This window comes from Podarcis filfolensis (assembly GCF_964270895.1).
Source record: "Podarcis filfolensis genome assembly, chromosome: 5".
Lineage (NCBI taxonomy): Eukaryota > Metazoa > Chordata > Lepidosauria > Squamata > Lacertidae > Podarcis > Podarcis filfolensis.
Window position 1 is genome coordinate 14,571,717 of NC_139608.1, and position 24,845 is coordinate 14,596,561.

General features: G+C 44.9%; 1 protein-coding gene across 3 annotated transcripts in view; it reads left to right on the forward strand.

Annotated features, from left to right (window-relative positions):
• The window catches only part of PLD1 (phospholipase D1), a 133,612-nt gene that overhangs the window by 62,382 nt on the left and 46,385 nt on the right, over window positions 1-24,845 (forward strand). For all 3 annotated transcript variants that reach the window (XR_014547956.1, XM_083613155.1, XM_083613154.1), the window contains exons 2-11: window positions 728-910; window positions 4,637-4,764; window positions 6,260-6,405; window positions 7,239-7,347; window positions 9,271-9,336; window positions 15,412-15,470; window positions 16,028-16,120; window positions 21,378-21,530; window positions 22,905-23,054; window positions 24,304-24,387. Coding sequence is in view for 2 of the 3 variants with exons in the window: in XM_083613155.1 (XP_083469281.1) it covers window positions 757-910; window positions 4,637-4,764; window positions 6,260-6,405; window positions 7,239-7,347; window positions 9,271-9,336; window positions 15,412-15,470; window positions 16,028-16,120; window positions 21,378-21,530; window positions 22,905-23,054; window positions 24,304-24,387 (1,142 nt within the window). In the remaining variant the exon portion in view is untranslated. The remainder of the gene's footprint in view (window positions 1-727; window positions 911-4,636; window positions 4,765-6,259; window positions 6,406-7,238; window positions 7,348-9,270; window positions 9,337-15,411; window positions 15,471-16,027; window positions 16,121-21,377; window positions 21,531-22,904; window positions 23,055-24,303; window positions 24,388-24,845) is intronic.

Consider the following 24,845-nt stretch of genomic DNA (forward strand, 5'->3'; position numbering starts at 1 on the left):
TTATCTCCTGCTTGGACTACTGCAATGCGCTCTGCGTGGGGTTACCTTTGAAGGTGACCTGGAAACTGCAACTAATCCAGAATGTGGCAGCTAGATTGGTGACTGGGGGCGGCCGCTGAGACCACATAACTCCCAGTATGATTCTGAGCACAATTCAAAGTGTTGGTGTTGACCTTTCAAGCCCTGAACGGCCTCGGTCCAGTATACCTGAAGGAGCGTCTCCACCCCCATCGTTCTGCCGAGGGCCTTCTGGCTGTTCCCCCACTGTGAGAAGCAAAGCTACAGGGAACCAGGCAGAGGGCCTTCTTGGTAGTGGTGCCCGCCCTGTGGAACGCCCTCCCATCAGATGTCAAAAGAGATAAACAACTACCTGACATTTAGGAGACATCTGAAGGCAGCCCTGTTAAGGGAAGTTTTTAGTGTGTGACATTTTGTTGTATTTTTAATCTTTGTTGGAAGCTGCCCAGAGTGGTTGGGGAAACCCAACCAGATGGGCAGGGTACAAATAATAAATGATGATGATGATGATGATGATGATGATGATGATGATGGATACATGACCTGACTGACCATCTCCAGTCAGATAAAACAATAAGAACAAGGGGGGGAATCACAACCATACTTTCGAGCTCTCCCCAAAACAGAGCAAGCTGAGGGCTCTTTGACGTTGCTGCAGATTTCAGGTCATAACAGTAATGGAAATTCTTCATTTTCTTCTCTCAAACAGCCCCCCCTGGGTGAGTGCAAGCCTTTAAGATGTCTCTCAGCAATGAAAGGAAATTGAACACCTCAGCCTTGAGGAAAATAGCCAACGACATGACCAACATCATCGAAAGCCTGGACACAAGGGAGCTCCACTTCGAAGGGGAAGAGGTGGATGCAGACGTGCTGAATGACCCCAAAGCACCTGGTGAGTCAGTGGGCAAAGATGTAGAATAGGGGCCTTTTTCTGCTGCAGAATTGGACTGCTTTGGAATCTCTGGGTTTTTTTATTATTTAAAAGAGGTCAGTTTGCTAGTCCCCATGACAGTAGTGCAGGGGGAATCAAATTGTGGGTGGTGCTTGGGAAAATCTCAAAAGGGAAATAGGCTGAATGAGAGATTTTGCAGTCACCAGGGAAGTCTTCAAGGAGCTGCTTAGCTTTTGAATGTAGGAATCTGCCTTATCCCAAGACAGACCATTCGTCTATCTAGCTCAGTACAGTGGATGCTCGGGTTGCAAACGTGATCTGTGCGGGATGCACGTTCGCAACCCGCAGCAGCGCGTCTGCGCACACATGGCTTGCGATTCGGCGCTTCTCACCACTGAGAGCCAGTGTGGTGTAGTGGTTCAGAGCGGTAGTCTCGTAATCTGGGGAACCAGGTTCGCGTCTCCGCTCCTCCACATGCAGCTGCTGGGTGACCTTGGGCTAGCCACACTTCTCTGAAGTCTCTCAGCCCCACTCACCTCACAGAGTGTTTGTTGTGGGGGAGGAAGGGAAAGGAGAATGTTAGCCTCTTTGAGACTTCTTAAAGGGAGTGAAAGGCCGGGTATCAAATCCAAACTCTTCTTCTTCTTCTGCGCATGCGCAAAGTGCGATTTAGCTCTTCTGCGCATGCGCGGCCGCCGAAACCCGGAAGTAACCTGTTCCAGTACTTCCGGGTTTCAGCGGAAGCGTCTGTAACCCGAGGTAGGACTGTATTGTCAACATGGACCAGCAGTGGCTGTCCAGGGTTTCAGACACAAATCTTGCCCAGTCCTACCTGGAGATGCCAGGGACTGAACCTGGGACCTTTACGAAGCAAATTCTCCACCACTGTGCCAAAGCCTCTTCCCCAAAGCTTCTTGCTCATCCACCTTGGCTAGTATTTCCTTATTTCCTGTGCTCCAACAGCCTTATCTCCAGTTGTCATAGCATTCTTCCTTCTGTTACCTGCTATAAAACAATCCACTTTTTTAATGAAAGGCTGCTTTGCTCTAAAGGCTCTCTCAAAACCTGCTTCTTCTACGGAAGGTCAAAGTCAAACCAGTTTTGGTTCGGCTCATCATGGGAAGGAGCAAAGAGCTATGCAAGATTCTCTCCTGGAATCTCCTAACATTCAGCTTCAAATTCTAGCGTTATGAGAGAGGAAGAGAAACTTTTCCCTAGCCGCTTTCTGTGCATAATTTTATTTACTTCTATAAAATGCTGGCTGGGATCCAGAGAGGCCTATAGATGCATGTGATGTTGTCAATGTTTGACTTAGGGGCCCAAGTTCAGAGCTCCACTCAGCAGAGTGAATTAGAGAGCCCTCTTTTCTGGGAAAAAGGGTGGGATATACAGTAAATAAATATAATAACAATATTATGGCCTGAATCGCCATGTATGTCGATCCCAATTTCTGCTGTTGCACATGAAAAATAGAACACGTAGCTCTGTGCTTTTATAAGAAGCTAGCACACATACAGCAAAATAATAATTTGAGCAGGGTGCTTTTCATTCTTCTTTGTACACAATGGAAGCTTGTTCCTCTGCCAAGCTGCCTGTCTCCTCTGTATTGCTACTTAAATTATAATATTCCCCTTCTTTCATCACTTTCCAATCTTTCAGTTGCCTAAATGAATTAACTGCAAACAAATAGCTCGGAGGTTGATGAAATGTCGTTTATTTTTCTGGCTTCCTAGTTTCTGCTGGTTTCCAAGAGACTTGCGTAGAATTTATGGCGGGAGCGTATCAGTAAACCCAGCCCAGTAAATAAAATGAACTGCTGTGCCAAGCAGGCTGCGCCCCCACTTGTTTGACAAGTAGAGTTTAGTTTAAAATTCATCTGCATCGCTGAGCAGCAGTAAATACTGTGAAGCATATTTTCTTTAACAGGAACCATAGTCTTTATCATACTTTTCATAGAATTGTAGAGTTGGAAGGGACCACAAAGGTCATCCAGTCCAACCCTCTGCAATGCAGGAATCTTTTGTCCAACATGGGGCTCAAAGCCACAACCCGGAGATTAAGAGTCTCACACTCTTCTGACTGAGATTATCCCAGCTGCATCTCAGTTGCTGCTAAATCTTCACCTGTGAGTTAGAATGCAATGGGACTTTGATGTGTGAATTAAGGGATAACTTCGGAATGAGCACCGCCAGTCTGCTTCAGGTTTTCTGTGCCTCTTCAGATAAAAATCTGGATATATTGCAAGGAAATGTAGGACACTCAGCATATGATAGGACAAATTCCTTGGCACACAGAACTCCTTGGTTTTTTAAAAATAGATTTTGTGGATTTTAGCTGTTTTTTCTGCAGTTTTAATTACCGTATTTTTCGCTCTATAGGATGCACAGGACGATAAGACGCACCTAGTTTTGGGGGGAAGAGACAAGAAGAAAAAAATTCTGAACCCCAGAAGCCAGAACAGCAAGAGGGATATGGCTTCTGGGATAGCCTCTTGCTGTTCTGGCTTCAGGGACAGCCTGTGAAGCCTCCGCAGGGCAGCGGGGTGCCTTCACCCCGCTGCCCTGCGGAGACTTTGCGCAGCCATCCCCAAGCTAGAATAGCGAGACGGAGCGCCACGCAGCGCTCCGTCTCCCTGTACTGGCTTTGGGCTTAGCCGCGCAGCCTGCATTTGCTGCATATGACGCACACACATTTTCCCTTACTTTTTAGAAGGGATAAAGTGCGTCCTATAGAGTGAAAAATACGGTATGTAGGTTGTCACCTGAGGCTCTTGTTCTGAGTCTCCTGAGTAAACACTAAACTTCAAGTCCAGATTTCTGAAGCTGCCCCAATCACAAGGATTATTATGGAATGTGAGCTGTGGTGTGTGTAATGATCCAACCTCTTTTTAAACAGAGAGAGAGGGGGAGAGAGACCAAATTCAGGTGTTGAGTAAATGCTTTAAAACCCCAAATTCAATCCCTGGCATATCCAGTAAAGGACTAGAGATGGGTGTGGTTTTTTGGGTGGGGGCAGGATAAAGAAACACACCTGATTGGTTTTCATGACGACCTTTGAACGCCATCTTGAATAATGCTTTGGGAATCAACCTATTTTAGAAGGGGTTCCTATCTAAAACAGAGAGCTAAAAGACAACAGAGCAAGGCTGTATTATTTAGTGCAGAGAGGAAGGGCGGATTTGGATGGGAAACAAAATAAAAGGGAGGTAAGAGGTTCAAACTGCCCCCAATATTCAGTCACTCCACCTCCTCCTGCAAGGAAGGGAGAATTGGCTGATGGAACAGCAGCAACATTGGCAGAGCATCTTACTTGCCTTATTTCACGTGGTGGAACTGCCAGAAAGCAATTGTGGATACAAAGGGTTAATGCTTAATGAATACACAGGTGTGGTGCATTGTCCTGTTAAATGGGCATGGCGACCTTTTTTAAAAAATAAATAAATCACAAGCTGATGTAGAAATATGGTGATGTTGTTAAACTTATTACCTGTCGCTCTCTCTGAGTTCCCAGGGTGAATAACAATTTAATTTAAGAGTGAAAAGGTGAGAAACTGAGATTTAACAGAAAATGACAGAATTATGCATTGCTACTTGGTTGGGGGGGAAAAATCCGTTATGTGCTGCAATGTCTCTTATTTAGCAGCTTTCGATATTAAACTTTTGCCTGCTGTGTTCCAAGTTGTGCTTTAAAGGACTGGTACCAAAACTTCCATTTCATCATTTGCAGTGGGCATCCCGTTCTCTGCCATTTATAACACTAAAGGATTTAAAGAGGCTCATACACAGCCCTACCTAACTGGGTGTCCAATCCGAGTGCGGGTTTTGGAAGTGGAACGCTGTACCTCAACAACAAAGGTCAGATCTTATTTGCCAGTGCAGCACTTTTAAAAATATATATATATCAGTTCACATTTCATGATGCATCCATGTTTCTGTTGCTAAGTGCTTTGCTTTTTGAGGTGGAGAGTGGGATGGAAAGTTGCATGAAAATAAAATGGTAACCTAAGGACTGAATTCAACTAAGTCATTGCAGTAGCGGAAGCCAACTCAACAGAACTCCTCCCCTTGCATAACCCTGCACCCTCCCCAAATTGGGAGACCCCCCCCCCCAGAACAGGGCAGGGAGGGAGAAGAGGGGAGCTTGTTCCACCTGGGAGACAGAAATGTTTGCACTGATTAAACCAGGCATAGGCAACCTTCGGCCCTCCAGATGTTTTGGACTACAGTTCCCATCATCCCTGACCTCTGGTCCTGTTAGCTGGGGATCATGGGAAATGTAGGCCAAAACATCTGGAGGGCCGAAGGTTGCCTATGCCTGGATTAAACAATCTCGTTAGCAGCTCCCCGTTGAATTCCAACCTGTATGTTTTATCAGACATACATAACAGCCTTTAAACGTGATCCACAGAAAACTGCTATTCTAAAACAATAGGAGACCATATGTGGTCCGTCTGTAGAAGCTGATGAACATGCTAACTACTAATTGGAATTTGCATTATGGGACCCGAAAGCTTTTTAAGGCAGAGATTCTCTGATTTTGACATGGTGAAATTTTGCCGAGTAAAAAATAATAATAATGCAGTTGTTCAAGCTTCTCCAAATGTAATGAAGACTTGTGGAACCGACACTTTTGCAAGGGCCACATAATGTCCATTCTGCACTTGCAAAGAATTGATCCTTCACTGTGCTCTCAATGAAGCTCTCAAATGTCTCAGGTAGAGGCCTTTCCTCGTCTTGCTAACTTACAGGTCCTTCAGAAACGGTAGAGGTAAGATGACAGTATCCAACCAAAGGGTCCCAGCAGTGCAAGGATTTCCACTTGTGCAATGGAACAACCCCCCACTCCGCCTCGTGCACCCCCTAAATCTGTTTGGGGAGTTTCCCCCAACCCTCCGAAGCAGATTTGGGGAGGGCACAAGCCACACGGAGGAGAGGGGGGAGGAAGTTCTGTTGCACAAGAGGCAATTCTTGCACTGACAGAAGTCGTTCGTTGGATGCCACCCAAGGTCTCCCAGCTCTAAGGTCAACTCTTGAGTCTGGCCTTCCTAAAGGTTACCAGAACATAGATGACAGAAGTTAGGCTGTCCCTGTCCAGACAAGGGGCGCAGCTGGGCCACTAGCCGAAGCTGATGGAAGTCACTCTGTGCCATTGAGGCCACCTGAGCCTCAAGTGACTTCAGAGGGAGTGTAACCCCATCAACAGCAAGCAATCTCCCATCCATCTGGTCTAGGGAATGGCCCACTAACAGTGACCCCATCTTATCTGGACTACAGGAGGGCTGTACAAAACTGATTTGTTTTAGGATGCCATGGGGTTAGCACCATTAAACGATTTTGTTCCTTCCTGAAGGTGCCGAGTCTACATGTTTACACCATTGAGTTGACACACGGGGAATTTACATGGCAGGTGAAAAGGAAATTCAAGCACTTCCAAGAGTTTCACAGGGAACTGCTTCGGTACAAAGCTTTCATTCGGATCCCCATCCCTACAAGAAGGTAACAACGGCGTAAAGGCCTTTCTAGGCCATGATTTGCTTGTGGTGGAATTTCCTCATGGTATTTTAGGTTTCACAGGACATAAGAGCCATTTCCAGAAAACGAATGGAATACCTTGAACGTTCAGCACTCATTTCCGTGTTATTTGATTCCAGGAAAAAAAACCTGTTTGCAGCCCCTTTAACCCTAAAAATCACGGGAGTAAAAAGTGACAAATTTTGGGGAACCAAAGTACACATGTGTGGAATGGATGGCTGAGCAGTGACGTCGCCCAGCGACGTTCTTGGTTGTGTCACACCACACACACTGGTGTGAATGAAATTTAGCACTACACGCTGGTATACTTATTGAAAAGCCACAATTCCGTAACACAGCAGGTCCTGCAGTGTAGAAGGAACATTAGAAAATGGGACACAAGCACTAGCATTATAATCAGGAAAACGAACGCAATATTCCTCTTATCCATGCATCTATGGAAAGATGGCTTGTATCCAGAGGCACTTTATGAGCACAGCTACACCATATGTTTAAAGCATGCCCATAGCTCATTTTAGCAGTCATGGAGACCCCCGGGAAACTGTAGTTTGCTAATGAAGTTGGGAACTGTCGCTCTGTGGGGTCTGCAGCCTTAACAAACTGCAGCTCCCAGGATTCTCCATGACTGCAAAAGCGGTATAAGAATGCTTCCAGTGTGGCCTGTTTACCTTAACATGTGAGATTCTGTTCTCCTGCATGGAGGGCAGAATACATGATCACTGTAAAAATTTGAAAACCAATAAAAAAGATTTGGCAAAAAATATCCCTCCAGACAATCTGATTGCTGCATTTTTCAGACACACGGTCCGAAGGCAGACCATCAAAAGGGGAGAGGCAAGGCAAATGCCAAACCTACCGCGCACCTCTGACAATATGGCCAGAGAAGAACACCTGTCCAGCAGAAGGGTAAGCGTCCTTCCTCTTGTGGATCGTCTTCAACCCTACTCCAAGCCCTTCTCTCAGGCCCTGGGGACTCTCCCTGAATCACACCCCCTCTCCCCAGGCCACGTACCCTCTCTGGCTCTGCTTCACAACTCAAGTGTTTCTGCCTGGCTGGAATTTGCCCTTGAACTTTGACGAGGCTTCTTGCCTGGTCTGGATGAAAGACAGAGAGGGGATACTGATGTCTGGGCACCTGGAGAAAGCTGGTTGGAGACTGATTTTGAAGAAGAGATCCATGATCTGGGGGAGCCCGCTACAGCCAGGAGAAGAGAGTCAGAGGCAGGAGAAGCTGCAGGATTGGAGAGGGAAGAACCAGGTGCAGGAGGAGGGAGAGCTAGGTCAGGCTGGCTTCCACAACTCCTCTTCCTCTCCCCATCTCTCCTGCTCCACTGTCTCCCAGGACCAGTAGAGGGGTGAAGAGGGAGGAACAGAAGGTTACCTGCAGGCGTAGTCTTCGGCTGACTGTGCACAGCTTGGAGTGGGGAGATACATAAGCTGAATTCGGGTGCTGGGGCTCTCTGTTGCGGCAGCTGCCTCATTGAGTGCACATCTCGGAGTAGCCGAGAGATGTAGGACTGATGGACATGCCTTTTCCTAATGTGTAAGTGTGCTTTTTGACAATAGTTAGTGCTGACAGTGCTGTGACAGTTTGTGTAGAAGCCAACTTGCAGCACACGGGTACAATTTGCATTCATTGTCCTACCCAGTCCTCCACTGGCATGTGGGAATGTGGCTTTCAGGGTGATAAATGTGCACCACCCCTGCCTGGCCTATTGATATCGACTTAAACTTATTGATATTAACAGCTGACCATCCCTAGCTTGACTGGAATGGCGCCTTGGACAACAGAATGGGATTTTGCAGTAACAACAGATGTGCAGTGCTAACTCCCCAAGTCGATGACTGGTGTGTGAGTGTGTGTGTAGGTTCTTCTCTGCCAGCCTCCAGCAGCCAAGAGGAGTGTTACTGGGGGTGCCCCACTGCAGTAGAAGCCCCAAGTATCTCCAAGCAATTCTGCCATCAGCGTATCAGGGCACAGATAGGGCTCTGGTGGCTTTGGATACAAGGAGGGTGCTAGCAAGGAGAAAAGGGAAAGGAAGCTGTTACCCCACTTTCCGCTCTGGCCAGCATGAGTTGGCTGGACTTTGGATGCAATTTTGGCTCCTGTCCTGTCTCCCAGACCCCAGTTAAGTTCAGATTGCTCTGGCTGTCAATGCTCTTGTAGCTGAACAGGCAGAAAGAGACAAATCCAGGAGGAAGCACGACAAATATGGGTTAGACGCAAGCATCGCCCACCTACAGTTTTTCACTCCAAGCAAACTGTTGCTGGCAGTGGAGGATTTGTGAAAAGGCAAATGTTTCAGGTGCGGACCTGCCCGTAGTCTTGTGCGCAACACTTTAAACATGCTTCTTGTTTTGCGTCCATTGTGTTCACCGTGAATAAATGCAGCCAGGCGGGTTAGCTGCATTGTGTGGAAGGAGTGGAGAGAGTGGCAGATTCGCGGGATTGAGATCCTTGCTGATAATCCATACTAGACAATTGCAAAAGATGCTCCAGCGTTCCTGAATTCTCCGTGCTGTCTGCCTTTTACTTTTCTGCACATGTCAAGTTTCTAGTCATTCCACGTAACACTTGCCCTGGCGCCTGGGATCTCTTTTTCTTTCCTTTCCCCTTCATTCGTTCGACACCTGCTATTAATCATTCCTCTCCCTTTCCTTCTTCCACTCCTGCCCCCTTTTTCTCATGATGGAGAGCAACAGGTTCAGGTTGCTAGTTCAAATGGAGACTTGCTTGTTTGTACTGCTTGGACTTTTCTGATTCTGAAGAGCAATGATAACCTAAGTAAGAAATGAGATGCAGTAGAGTATTTTGTGTTTGCCTTGCAGAAACAACTGGAAGATTACTTAACAAACCTCCTAAAAATGCCGTTGTACAGAAACTATCATGGAACGGTAAGTGATGAACCGTGGCATGCGCCTCTTCCCTTTGCTTTTGTTTGCTAAGTTTATTTATTTTATTATTTATTTCATAATGTTTGTATACTGCTTGATTGTAGAAAAACAACAACAACTCAAAGCTGTTTACAAAAGTTCTTCCAGGGTCACACAGCAATTGCACACGCAGCCTGAGGTGCTGCTCATTTAAAAGAAGAAGAAATCTTAGCCAATTAGTTGTATTTGTTTCAGTGTATTTAATTTATTTTTAATTGGTTTCAATCTGCATAAATTTTTCATATAAATAGAAATCGTATATTGCTTTTGGTTACAGAAGATGCATGGAAGGCAGAGCTATAGTAGCTAATATGGTGCCCTCCAGAAGTTGCTGACAACAAATCCCATCATCCCATGGCTGGGGTCATGGGAGTTGTAGTCCACAACATCTGAACAGCACCACATTCTTTGCATCCACCTGATGTATAGGTTGCACTAGGAGCCATCACAGAAGAGGTACAGTGATACCTTGGTTCTCAAACTTAATCCGTTCCGGAAGTCCGTTCCAAAACCAAAGCATACCAAAACAAAGACGCGCTTTCCCATAGAAAGTAATGCAAAATGGATTAATCCATTCCAGACTTTTAAAAACAACCCCCAAGACAGCAATTTAACATGAATTTTACTATCTAATGAGACCATTGATCCATAAAATGTAAGCAGTAATCAATGTACTGCAGGCACGCAATCAATCAGTAGCTGAACTGGGTTCCACACAGTCACAAAAACAAAACAAAAAAGGGCTGCGAAAACAAAAACGCAAAATAAATAGCAAAAACAGATGGACGTCAGCGTAACACTCAAAACGGAAGTGTGGCACTCAAAACAAAGCACATCCGTCTTCCGAAAAAAGTTCGCAAACCAGAACACTTGCTTCCGGATTTGCAGTGTTTGGGTTCCAAGTTGTTTGAGTACCAAGGCGTTTGAGAACCAAGGTCCCACTGTATTCCCTTTTGCGTGGAATGAAAAGATACCTCTTGCTGTCTACAGATTTTTGTAAATATTAAGATTAAACATAAGTAACACAAGTAAATGGTTTTTTTAAAAGTGTGCTTCCGGATAAATCAAATACTTCCTCCCCCTTTTTTTTTTGAGAATCAGGACATGCCTAACTGATTAATATATCTGATTCATTTACTAAAGACTGCAGTTATGCAAATCATGCAAGTGCGCTTCTAGGGCTGCACGCCAGGATCTCTTTCCATGTTGCACAGGATACTTGGAGCGGGACAGATTTTAGACCCTGTGCAAGCATCAACTTAACCATAGTTTGTTTCCCCTAACTATGGTTGAGCATGAACATCTGCACTTAGCCAGCCTTGATAAAGGCAGCTTCCTACCTCTTAAAGTTCTCTGTTTTCAAGGCAAATAAGAGCCCTTCCTTGTGTTTCCTAATAACTGCTCTCTGAGAGTAGGTCTTAGCTTGGCAGACTAAACCATGGTTCCACCAAATTGCATACAAAATGTGCTTATTAAGAGAAATTAGCACTAAAATGCTCATTAATCTTCATGAGGGCTTTTAAAAAAATCACAGGCAGATGTAGAAATGTGAAGAGGACTGGGCTGAAGATTGGAAAAATTGAGAGAAACCAAGTTGACAGATCTGCCCATCCCTACATGCAGTGGCGTAGCGTGGGTTGTCACCACCCGGGGCAAGGCAAGTAATTTGCACCCCCTAACCCGTGGATTTGCGCCCCCTAACCCTAACCCCCAGATGTTGCGCCCGGTGCAGCCGGCCCCCCCTGCACCCCCCACGCTACGCCACTGCCTACATGGCAAATGGTTGTTTATGTTCTATGCTAGTGATCTTCCCAGAAGCGTCTGTCTGGCAACTGAAATCCCTTTGAGAAGTTTCATAGGAAGCGATTCATAAATCGAATGAAATATATGAATAGTTTTAAAGCAATTGCAGGACTCGATGGACCCTTGACCCAGTGGAGCTCTTATATTCCTAGCAGAGTTATTGCAACAAGTCTGCAGTATATGTAGGCTTAGATTAGCATGCATGTGTAATAATATAATTACCTTTTGCTCTTAGAAGCAATGCTATGCCAACTTGGCGCCCATAAATGTTGAGTCATTGGAGAAGCTCAAAGTACATAATGCTTTGTCTAAAATTCTGCTCTTGTGTGTGCTGCCACACAGAGACAGCCGCACCTACCTCTTTAGATCTGGCAACGTTTTTCAAGGGTTGTGCATTGTAAGGGGAATATTTCTCTAACGCATCTTAAATGAAGGCTAGTCTTGGTAGCAGAGATGGATTAAAATATGTGAAGGAGGTCATTTCAGGCCAGAGTCTACTGGCCTCTGTATGTTTTGACTTCTGAGACACAGGCTATCTCCTGCCATCACTCACTTGCAGAAAGACACACACAAACAACACACACACACACACACACACACACACACACACAGAGAGAGAGAGAGAGAGAGAGAGAGAATATATTTCCTTGTTTTTCCTGTGATTTTGATTTAGTTTCATTCTGGGATAGCTCAGTCGGTAGAGTGTGAGACTCTTAATCTCAGGTTTGTGGTTCAAGCCCCACATTCAGAAAAGGATTCCTGCATCACAAGGGGTTGGACCAGATGAAGGAGCATCTCCACCCACATCGTTCTACCTGGACACTGAGGTCCAGCTCCGAGGGCCTTCTGGCGGTTCCCTCACTGCGAGAAGCTAAGTTACAGGGAACCAGGCAGAGGGCCTTCTCGGTAGTGGCACCTGCCCTGTGGAACGCCCTCCCATCAGATGTCAAAGACAACAACAACTACCAGACTTTTAGAAGACATCTGAAGGCAGCCCTGTTTAGGGAAGCTTTTAATGTTTGATGTATTACAGTATTTTAATATTTTTTTGGAAGCTGCCCAGAGTGGCTGGGGAAGCCCAGCCAGATGGGCGGGGTATAAATTATTATTATTATTAGGGGAGGGGCTAAATTCTCCATGGTTTCAAAAGTGGCTTACTGTGTGCACCACGGCAGGCAGTTCCTAATGTTTTCAAAATAGAAGCTGAAAACAAAATAGAAGCTTCCTCGAACTAGAAGGGTGGTTCTTTGGGTTCTGACCATACAATATTAACTCTAGCAGCCTCATACTCGGCATTGCGCAGAAATTCTGAGAAACCGAAAGAATCAGTGCAGTTTTGTAAGGTTCAGCCCACTATCTTGATTCAAAATGGAGCCGAACTGTATCCAAGCACAGATCCAAAATGTGTTTCTTGGTCTCAGGAACCATCATGCAGAATTTGGTTTCAACATCTTAAGAGGTAGCAAAAAAATAAGCAGCCTTCAAAAATATACCGTAGGTGCTAACAAGAGCTACCATATTTGTTTCCCACATAAATGGAACATGAAAGAAATAGCTGCCAGAAAACGAGACCTGCTGCTGGTGCCACATTGCATCAAGTTTTCCTTCAGTTTTGGCTTATAAGAATCTGACTTGTGCAGTTAATGGGCACAAAAGGTCCATTGGGTTTATCTGCACCTAACAGCTGCCACTTTGCTGTTTGTTTGTTTGTTTGCTTGTTTGTTTGTTTGTTTGTTTTGCATTGCATTATCCCTTCTCCCTTCAGTTGATCCCTCCTCGATGTTCTTTTGATGCAACAATAGGCATTGATATCAAATCCTTCACATTCCTCTGCTGCATAGCTAGGCTATTCCTGCCACAGATCATTCAGAAACCTGAGTGGGTTATTGGGCCTTTCTGAGGACAGCTGGGAGAGGGTCAAATTTCAAGCACAGACACAAGATGTAGTTTTCCTCTCTGTATGGCATTTCTTGGTGATGGAAACCTGCAGGTTTTAAAGGCATCCTGTGTTGCTCTTAATGATCGCTCGGGTAACATTCACAATTTGAGTGACCTGAAAATCTGCAGAAGCAGAGCCTTACTTTAAATAAATGCCTAAGGCAGTCAGGGATGAGTGAATCTGTCTGATTCTCCCTGATTCTCATTTTTGAAATCTTAGCTTCAATCCTCCATATTTCCACATTGGTTTGCAATTAAAAATAAATAAATCATGAAAATTCATCTGCATTTCAGTGCACACTTTGCTGAAAAATGGTTTAATGCAATTTTGCATAATACACATATTTTTGGCAAGTAATTTTCCCTAATAGAATGCTTTTTCGTTAGCTATTGTACTAATATATATGCATTTTATCCTTGTATATGCATTTTTATACACATTACTTATCTGGGGAACTGTATTGCAAAATTCAGAGACGTGCCAGTTTTGAAGGATGACTGTGCTTCAATTTGCATATTGTTTTGACAAATCTGAATTAGGTAGATTCATTTTTCAGGGTGAGCTGAATCAAAATTCTCCCTAATCCCCGATAGCAGTCATAAAAAAAATCTCTCTCTCTCTCTCTCTCTCTCTCTCTCTCTCTCACACACACACACACACACACCTTTTTCATTTTAAAAAATGAACAAAGTAATGTGCTAAAGATAAAATGCAAGATTTAAATGATGATAACACTGATGACTCTTAGCACAAGTTACTTTTCTCAATCACTGCTGTGAGAAAAAAAATAAAATCTTGTGGTTTCAACATCCCGATACCAAACCATACTTCTTCTATCCTAGTACTGAGACCTGGGCACCCAGTGCATTATTAAAATGACCACTAACCTCAGATTATGGAAAAAGATTAACTCTGTTTGTTTGCTTTTAAGAGCTAATGCACTTTAACTTTCGTTATGTAAGGTTTTTGCCAAACGCAAAAATTCATGTATACAAAAATGCTACACAATGTCCGGAGATCCGTGCAGCTACAGTATATTGTACATACCTTGTGGGGAGGAGCTATAGCTCAGTGATAGCACTTTGCATGCAGAAGGTGCCAGGTTCAATCCCTGTCACCTCTAGTTAAAAGGGTAAGGTAGTGGGAAAGACGTCTGCCTGAGACCCTGGACAGCCAGGGCCAGTCAGGGTAGCTAATATTGGATCAATGTTCTGACCTGGCATGCATTCATCTTTGCCACAGAAGACGCGGTTGGCACTGCCTTCATTGGAATCTCCAGTTCAGGATGCAGTGGTGTTTGGATTCATGAGCCAAATCCAGATGTACAAGGGGGAGGTTCAAAAAGTATCTGCATGGTGCTTAGAGAATAACTAGCACCTAAATATTAGCTAGACAAAGGAGATGGTGTTGGACTTTTGGAGGAAGAGAGGGGAACTAGCCCCGTTGTATATTGGGGGGGTTGTATGGAGAGAGTCTCTTTCTTTAAATTCCTGGGAGTTTACCTTAGTGATGACCTCACTTGGAAAAACAATATAACTCAGGTGGTTAGGAAGGCCCAACAGAGACTCCATTTTCTCAGGGTCTTGCGAAAGAACAATGTTAAACAACAGTTGATGACCTCCTTCTACAGGTCCACAACAGAAAGTGTCCTTTCCTACTATATCACAGTGTGGTACGTTGGCTTGACAGCCACGGACAGAAAGTCTTTACAGAGGGTGGTGAACACAGCACATGATATCATGGGCTGTCCCCTGAGCCCGCTAGATGACATCGCAAGGGATCGTTGCCTTTGGAGAGCGAGAAAAAATATCAGGGACGATTCACACCCCGGCCAGCACCTTTTTAATCTTCTACCCTTGGGCAGGAGATATAGAAGTATAATCAGTCGTAGCAACAGGCTAAAAAACAGTTTCTATCTGTGGGCTTTTAGGCTGCTGAACGGAAAATAATATAGTGCAACTGACCTTCGGGGTTGGTGTGTTGTGTGACAAGCACACAGAGTGCAATAAGACTGAGTGTTTGGGGGGGAAGGCTCGGTTAATTTTATTGTACACAGGTTGTACATTGACAATAAAGGTATTAGTAGTAGTAGTAGTAGTATTGCCAGGCCATTGTTAGTCTGAAGTAGGATAAGGATGGGTTCAAAAGCAAAGCCACGTACAGACTTCTTGTCCCCATCACAAACTCACAGGGTGGTGGTAGTAAGGTACCGCCCCCCAAAAAAGTGCCCCAAACCTTCAACTATTTTCTGGACTTTTGCATTCAGATAATAGGTGTCCTTTTTGTATTTTCAGCTGGAATTCCTTGGTGTAAGTCAGCTGTCATTTATCCATGATCTTGGACCGAAGGGCATGTAAGTTTCATTGTTTCCTTGCTTCTAAAACATATATCCTGCCCTTTGCCCATAGACCAAGTGGAGTCCTCTTTCTCAAGACTGTGCCTGCAGAGGTTTCGGGGTGCATGTGCTGCCCCCCTCCAGACAGCAAGCATGCGGTAACGTTGGGGGAGCATTGCAGAACAGCTAATCAATCAAAATGATGTGCAGACAGCTCAGTACTACTGTTGCATCAGGGACATGTTGCATAATACGCATGCAAAAATGCAAACAAACCCCAGTCCGGAGGGGCCCTTCGACTAGGAAGCTGTTCACCTGAACAAACAGGAATACATTAAAGGCAAGCCCTTTATGGAAATTGTTAGGAAATGGAATCCCCTATTGGAGATCATTTCTGGTATGTAAAATGGGATTGCATCAAAGTCTTCTTGCATGACTGTAATCTGGCTCAAAAGTCTTCAGTAGTGGTGAGACAGGTTTTGCGTATACACTTCTCTTCACAACAGGTTGCGAACTATTGCTTTTTCCAAGTGCTTGTTAAAGCAATGTTTTCTCTCTCTGCTCTTTGCTTTCAGAGAGGGCATGATTATGAAAAGGTCTGGAGGACATAGAATCCCTGGTTTGAATTGCTGTGGGCAAGGACAGCTGTGCTACCGGTGGTCAAAGAGGTACTTTTATAAAAATTGACTTTTCAGGTTTGTACAGCAAGGGAAGTATTTTTCCAGCTTTATGCCAAAGCTTTGGGCTCCAGTTGTGTATAATGCTGAGCCTAACTATGGTTTAACATGAATGAGAAAGCATGCTTGGGCACATTTAGAAAATTGTAGCTATTTCACTCCTGCCCTGGTCCCACTGCCGCCATGAGCTAAACCATGGCTTGGCTTAGCAATGCATCCAAACCTAGACTTGTGGTTTGTCTCCCCTAAACAAACCATGAACGGAGAGACAAACCATGAGCCCAGATTGAGATGCAAGCCATATAATGCGAAGCCCAACAATGTCTTCATCATTCCCAGTAGCATGGCAGCAGGAGTGAAGTGGCCTCGATTTTCCAAACATGCACCGGCATGTTTTCTCATTTACGCTAAGCCATAGTTTTGCTTAGGATTTACATGCAAAGCAAGCTGATGACAGCAAAAAGAATTGCTTAAGAAAAAAATTACCTGCAGATACTACAACTAATCTATGATCTCACACCTAGTTTAGCAACCAGAAGGATCTTACACACCTCCAGTTTTCTAAACTAAACCCCAAATGTAACCTGTAACGTAAACATTGGGGAGTTGATCCAATGCCTTGGTTATTTTGGTTGCCCTTTTCTGAACCTTTCCCCATTCTTTCTGAGCTGCAGCAACCAGAATTGGGCCACACTTTCCCAAGTAAACAATCCTTTTTGCTATACCCTGGTTAAAAGTGAGTACATCTTCTAGCAATCCGATAAATTGCTTTAGGATAGAATTCAGCTTCCAAATACAGTCTTTTGTGCCTGTCCATTAGGACGGTTGAAAGCTGGGGCTGTCTTTTAAAGAGCAAGAATGAGGAGTTTGATTTGAGAGAAGGTGCATTAGTAGTTACTGGAGTGAATCAATAAAAGGTCTGTGTGAGTCAGGTCTTGGCTGCACACCGAGATCACCTGTTGAATTAAGATCAATTTGAATACTGTTGCTAATGCTCCCGAGATTCAATTTTTGCAGGTTTTTGGGACCTGCTCAGAAGACACTCCTGTCTAAACAAACTATTTTATAGGCAGGCTTATGTCTTACGCATCTAGTTGAATTGTCATACTTTTAACTTTCAGCAGTTTGTGTTTCTAATGTGTGTGTGGGGGGGGGGGGGAATATTCAGTACTGAACAGAACAATCCTATGCCTGCTTATTTGAAAGTTATTTTTGGTAATTAATTCTTCCAAAGAGTGCTGCCTTAGTAGCCTTTGAGTGCTTTTTAGACAAATGTATGTAGTTGGATTCAGACTTAGTCTTGTTCGTTTCAGTGAGTCTACACTATATCTGATTAAATCTGGATCCAACCGAATAGTAGCAGTACCCTCGATTTGGCTGGCTTTAAGATATTTTCCCATTCTAGATTCAGTCTGATGCTATCAGCCTGTCTTCCCCTTTCCCCCTGTCCCTGTGGTACAGTGGTACCTCAGGTTAAGTGCTTAATTTGTTCCGGAGTCCGTTCTTAACCTGAAACTGTTCTTAACCTGAAGCACCACTTTAGCTAACGGGGCCTCCTGCTGCTGCCGCGCCGCCGGAGCCCGATTTCTGTTCTCATCCTGAAGCAAAGTTCTTAACCTGAAGCACTATTTCTGGATTTGCAGAGTCTGTAACCTGAAGCGTATGTAACCAGAAGCATATGTAACCCGAGGTACCACTGTATATTAATTGTGCCTCTTGCAATTTTCACCCTCTCAGGTTGCAATCTAAGCGAACTCTCCACGGAGTGAATCCCACTGAACCCTGCTTAGCACTGTAGTGTCAAAAGACTCAACCTTAAGTCCACCTCTTCCTTGTTCAACAACAAAATTCTCTTAAGCCTGTTTTCCCTCTTCCTCCTTAAAAAAAATTATTATTTCGTTATGCGCCAGAGGCAGATGTGAGACAACCTTGAGCGCCAAGACAGCAAAAGTGCATTGTGTTCCCTGCCTCATTGTCCCTTCCGAGAAGTACTGGACTGTCCTGAGGCATCTCACAAAAACTCGATTCAGTCTGCAGTGAGAACACGGTGCAGAGCTCTGGTCCTGGCCAGGCTGGGGTCAATGTTACACTCAAGTCATTGTCTCCACCAACTAGCTTTGCCACCAGAGAAATGACCTCAATTCCTCATGTTATGGGTTGTCCGATGTCTGGCTCAACTCCCATCAAGGGGAAGGCAGAGGCAAATCCCTGGCAGATATGCCAAACAGCAGATTCCCCCAAGGCCTAGTCTATCTAACACACTTACTGTGAGTGTTAAGTTGGGGGCGAACATATCAGACGACACAGCGATTCTTCCAAAGCAGCTCTTTATTTGTAAGCTGGAACAGAACTGAACTGAGGAGCTCAGTCAGCCTGCTTATATAGAGCTCCACTAGAATGCAACAGTAACCATTTTCTGTAACTAGCCAATCACTGAACGTCACTTTCGATCCTTCATTTGCATAACTATCTACAGTATCCCCCTGCTGGCCCAGGGTGAGAACTTCAGTACATAACAGTGAGCAGCTTGGCTCTGCTGTGAGGTGGGGTGGAGCCCCTCGCTTAACTGAGGGGAAGCCCCACCTTCCTCATCCTGTTTGGCAACACAGTTATAATATAATAATAATAGATTTTATTTATACCCCACCCTCCCCAGCCAAGACCGGGCTCAGGGCGGCTAACAACCAATAATAAAAACAAGTTGATTGAAATACAACTTAAAAAACAAGATTAAAATACAACATTAAAACATTGAAATGCAGCCTCATCATAGGAGGAGAAAGGAAAAAAGAAAGAAAGAGGGGGAGGGAATCAAATTGGCTCCAAGCCAAAGGCCAGGCGGAACAACTCTGTCTTACAGGCCCCGAGGAAAGAAATCAGATCCCGCAGGGCCCTGGTCTCATGAGGCAGAGCGTTCCACCAGGCTGGAGCCAGAGTTGAAAAGGCCCTGGGACCACTAGGGTGTTGCTATTTATGGACCTTGAGGCTCTCCGTGGGTCCCGTAGGTACGAGGGTCCTAGGCCGTGATGGGCTTTAAAGGTCCAAACCATCACCTTAAATCTGGCCCTGTACTCCACCGGGAGCCAGTGCAGCTGGAAAAGCACTGGGTGAATATGCTCCCATGGCAGAGACCCCGTGAAGCAATGCAAGAGAGGGGAATGAGAGGGGTTGGCAGGTGTGCTTTGCATTCAGGTCCTGCTCCCAGGCTTTCCATTGTTGGCCACTTCCTGGCATCTCCAGTTAGGGCTAGGAAGAAAGGCCTGTCTGAAACCCAGGAGAGCTGCTTCCAGCCAGTTGTAGGCGATAGTGAGGTAAATAGACCAATTATCTGACTCAGTCCAAGGCAACTTCCTTAGTTCCTATGTCTCAGGTTCTCCACACAGGGCTGTGAGAGACCCCTGCTGGAAACAATGAACTACTGCTGCCAGTCAGTGTAGACAATACTAAGCTATTTGGATCAATGACCTGACAAAAGCACCTTCCTATGTTCCTAAGCGCAATTTCCTTCCCTTTGGGGTAAATGCATGCATTCCAGGAACGAAGCTTTGCAAAATGTGCATTTCAGTACACCAATTACGTGTGCCCATGCCCAGGTGGTAAAAATAGCTTTGAAGAGATTTTGGCTATAAATCAGCTCCTCCTCCCACAGTTCTTAGGAAGTGTATGTTGAAGAAAGTGATTGCCATCTCTCCCCACAACCCACCCAGATTGGTGTCTGTTATGCTGCGGAGCCTGTTGCTTGGCAATTAAACCTTTTTCAAAGCATTGCAGTATCCTTCCCATTAACTTTACTGGAATTAAGGAAGCATGCCTTTATAAATAAACCATTCGGAATTCTGATTCACATGTGTCCCAGTCCTGCAGGGCTGGCCCTTAGGTGCTCACACAATGAGATGAATAGGGAGCCGGAAGTCACAAGCCAAAGGGACAGGAGTGAGGGCTGGTATTGTCAAGGCACAAATCCCAGTCTAACCTGGAAGCCTCATTTATTTCTGGGCCGGGCAAGGTCTGCATGGGTCACTAGCCCAGGCTCCATATTGTGGCTGACCATGTTGGGCTGGTCCACACACAGAGACAAAATCAAGGTGGTAGAATCCTGAGGTGGCAGAGTCAGGGGCGAACGAAGGCGTCGTGACACCCGGGGCGGGGCGTTGCTACGTAGGGCGCATGCGCAGCATCACTATGTACAACGCATGCGCCCTACGTGGCGCCGCCGCACATGCGCTGAACATAGCGGTTTGCCGGCGGTGGTGCTCCAGCGCCGTACGGACGGTGCTGGGATCCCTCCTTCGCCGCCACAGCCGCAAACGGAGAATCCTCTACATGCGGCTGTAGCGGTGATGGAGGGATCCACTGCCATCTGTATGGTGCTTGAGCAGCAAACCGCTATGTACAATGCATGTGCATCGTCGTAATGTACAGCACATGCGTGCAACGCCGCACATGCGCTTTACGTAGCAGTTTGCCACCTGCGCTGGGATCCTCTGCTCGCAGCTGCAGCCACGAATGGAGGATTCTTCACATGCGGTGGCATGATGGCTGCTTGCGCCGCCGCAAGCCCCCGCAGGGTGCCTTCTTGTCACCCCCCCCAGACACAAAAGAATGGTTGGGCTGCCCAGGTAAAGCGACCAGTAACCATTGCCAGGTATCCTGTGATGTATTTCTGCTGTAGACTACCTCCTTCTGTGATGTATGTATGATGTTTTTGAGGGTGGTCTTGAGGTACAGGGTGGGCAGTTTCAAAAGTCTATATAAGGGCTGTCACACCATTGTTCTGGGTTCCTCCTCCCTCCTGCGTGTGGTTAGTGAGGACCATGTTGCAACAGTTTAATAAAGATCAGGCTTACTAGCTGCTTTGCTTCTCAATATTCTCTGGTTGGCCTCTGTTATTTTCTCCTACTGATAGGGAACCCACTTAAGGACTCTTATACGGCCTCTTGGATACCCCATAAGGGGAAAGGAGCAGTTTTTTCCTAGAACACTAGAGATGGCGAAGATTGTACCCATGACTTTCTGTGTGCAGAGCACATGTTCTACCACCGAGCCACAGCCACTTGCAATTTTTGCAAACACATGTATTAAAAAACAATTAACCATATAAAAAAGCCTGATTAATTAAGGACAGTTCTGTAATTGATCACAAAGGGTTTTCATTGATTCAGCTACCGATTCATGGGCTAAATGTTGAAGCCCTGATGAATATATGTAATTTTGTGTGTGTTTGTTTTGTTTTGTATCTCTTTCCTAGGTGGCTAGTAGTCAAGGACTCTTTTCTCTTGTACATGAAGCCAGACAGTGGAGCCATTTCCTTTGTCTTACTGGTAGATAAAGAGTTCAGCATAAAGATTGGCAAGAAAGAGACAGAAACGAAACACGGGCTACGAATAGACAATCTCTCCAGGTGAGACCTTTTCACGCCACGTCTTGTGGTTAGGAATGTGGGAGAGATTTGATTCAGTTCACACTGAAAGGCAAACTTTGCATCTCCTTTGCGCCATTGAAACAATACAGCAAATTGAAACTCAGCCATTCTTCAAGGTTCACACTTCTGAAGATTGGGATGCAGTTACACACCCACGTAATGTGTGCAAAAAAAGAGAAAGGGTATATGCTAGGATAAAAGTGTAAGCACACACACGTATATATGTATGCAAATGAATTAGGAGAAATTGCTTTGCAGGAATGTTTATATTAGGCAAAATTGCATGGGTATTTGTGAGGCAAAATTCACACTGAAATGCTCTGAGTAGGGAGGGAAATGCAGACTGACATAGAAACATGGAGAACTGAACTTAATACTGGGAAAACGAAAAACTGAGAGAAGCCATAGTTGGGATATTTACCCAACTCCCTATTCGTGACACACTTCATTATTCACAAGACTTGTCAAATATTGATAACCCATTGATACATAACCACTTGCTCTCTGTGCCTTGGGCCTCCTTGGTAACTTTAAGAGCTGCTATATATAGCGCAGTCAAATTCAGCATTCTGCCGTTTGTGGAGAAGGATCTTAGCGGCTGTTAGCTAAACGAAGGTGGGCAGGGTAGTGTGAAGACCTTGCTACGGTACCTTCGGCCGCCATATTCGGGGCCAAGGAAGAATTTCTCTGGTAGATGAATTCCCTTGCTTCCTGTGTTGTAGACTCTCAGCACAGTCTACAAGGGAAAGGCTGTAGCTCAGTTGTAGAACATCTGCTTTGCATTCAGGAAGCCCTGGGTTCAGTCCCCAGAGTCTCCAGACAGTGGTTTGGAAAACAGCTGGTGCTGCAGAGGGCAGCAGATTTTGAGGGAAATGTCCAAAATGGCCCCACTGTGCTTGTTCATCCATCTTCCTGCATGGATTAAGGCACCGCCTTTGGATCACCATCTCTATATCGTGCCAGCTTCTGAAACAAAGCTACGTACCTTGTTAAGCGATCATCAGTAAAATGAAAATAACCTGCTTGCCCAGTCAACATAAGAAGATCAGAACATGGGTCATATATTCCAGCAGTCTATTCACACAGTGGCCAGTCAGATACCTATGGGAAATCTGCAAGCAGGACCTGAGTTCAGGAGCACTCTCTCTCCTTGTGACTTTCAGTAACTAGTATTCAGAGAGATACTGCCTCCTAAATGAAGATTTTATTGTTTGGTCTTCCTTTTCTTTTCTTTTAATGTGAACTGCCCTGAGACCTTCGGGTATAGGGCAGTATAGAAATAAAATTAATAATAATAATAATAATAAATAATTCCCCCCCCTCTCATTTCACGGTTTTATTTCCCCCTTCCAGGTCACTGATTTTGAAGTGCAACAGCTACAGACATGCTCTCTGGTGGTGCCAAGGGATAGAAGAATTCATTCAGAAAAACGGCACTAACTTCCTCAAACATCACAGATTTGGCTCTTATGCAGCTGTCCAGGAGAACACCTTGGCAAAGTGGTAAGAGGTGGCTCACTGCTCTCATAGCTTTTCCCGGCATGAGGTGCAAAACCTGTTTACTGTCTGCCTGTTGATGACACAGGAACCATACCATCAAAAAGGGGGGAAGGCAGCAATCTTGTTCTCTAAGCTAGTTTCTGTGGACCCCAGTGTGCAAACCCCCAAATGTGATGTAATTATACTGCGAAGAATCTCTGCCTTTCAGCTTTTTCTGGGAAATTGGCCTTCCTAATGAAACTGTCTGCTACACCTTGATTAAGATTTAGTAAATTGCCGAGCAAAATTCCCCTTCAAGCTATTCCTTGTCCAGTGGGAGTAAACATCCAGGAATTATGCTAGAGTTTCAACTGGGGAAAGGGAACTGCAGGGAAAGGTTTTTTTAAAAAACAACAACAACAACACCACTCTGGTCCCAATCTATTGTGGCTGCTTTTATTTTATTTTATTTTGTATTTTATTTGATTACATCACATTACATTACATTACATTACATTACATTACATTACATTACATTAAGTGGGTGGTTATATGTATGGATGCCCTACATTCAGGACTTTTCTTTATGACAGTCCTCACCACTACAGGACACAAGTATTTCTTCTTTCTTTTTCTTTTTCTTTTTCTTTTTCTTTTTCTGTCCATTGCACCATTTTGTGTTAGCGCTTTTATCAATGCATGGGAAACACAGCCAGATGGGTGGGGTATAAATAAATTTTATCATCATCATCTTTTTTCCCTTTTCTTTTCCAAAAAAAGGAGCACTCCTACATCACATCTACTTTGGCCTCTAGTGACCCAAAATATTCTTTTGAGGCACACAAGGGCAATTTTCTTGGTTTCTGGATAGACTTTTTGTTTGTTGTCAAAACTCATTTGTTTTGTAACACATTCATTAAAATTATAATCAGTTCATTCTTTTTTATTTTTGTTCATACTGTAGATTTGAAAATAAATAAATTACTTAACCTTCAGTCTGTGTGTGTAGCAGACGACAGACACCTCACACAGTGGCCGGGAGCTATTTTGGGGTGGGGGTGGCAGCTGCCAGGAGCGGCGAATGAAGTCGCTTCTCTTCCCGCCGCCACCGAATGACTCTTCTATTCATATCTGTTTGTACCCCTCTGTCTTTGTCCCAAACTACATGAAAGGTTAACCGTATGAGGCCTGTTGGGCATACCTCTGCTATTCCCCTTCCTCCTCTCTTTCCCTCTCAGTTGGACAGAAATCAAACTACTGTCGTTGCTTTTAGGTATGTAAATGCAAAAGGGTACTTTGAAGACGTCGCCAATGCCATGGAAGCTGCCAAAGAAGAGATTTTCATCACAGATTGGTGGTTAGTATTTAATTTGCACGGTTTGATTCTCTATCTCCATCTGTCTTGCATGAACACACACATTTGCTTCCTAAAGCGTTCCCTTTGCCAAAACCAGAGGTTTTGGATTGGAACTCCTATGCACCCCCCCAGTCAGCAGGTCCCAAGGCCAAAGTGTTCAATGCCCACACGGCCCTCATGCCACCAGCGACGGAACCAGGTTTGTGGGGTTCAGAAAAATCCAGCTAGATTTCATGTTACATCACAAACCATGCTGACTAGGGGCTGATGGGAATTGTAGTTCAAAACATCTGGAGGACACTGGGTTGACTGCCTTCCATTAAAATGGTCTAAGGCAGCACTGTTAAGGGCCCTTTCAGCATGGAGGCTGAACAGCAGGATCAGATGTTTTGGAAACAGAAACAACCTTCGCAGAGACAGGGTGTTTTATGTTGCTTTGCTGTAAAGGTCTTTTCAGG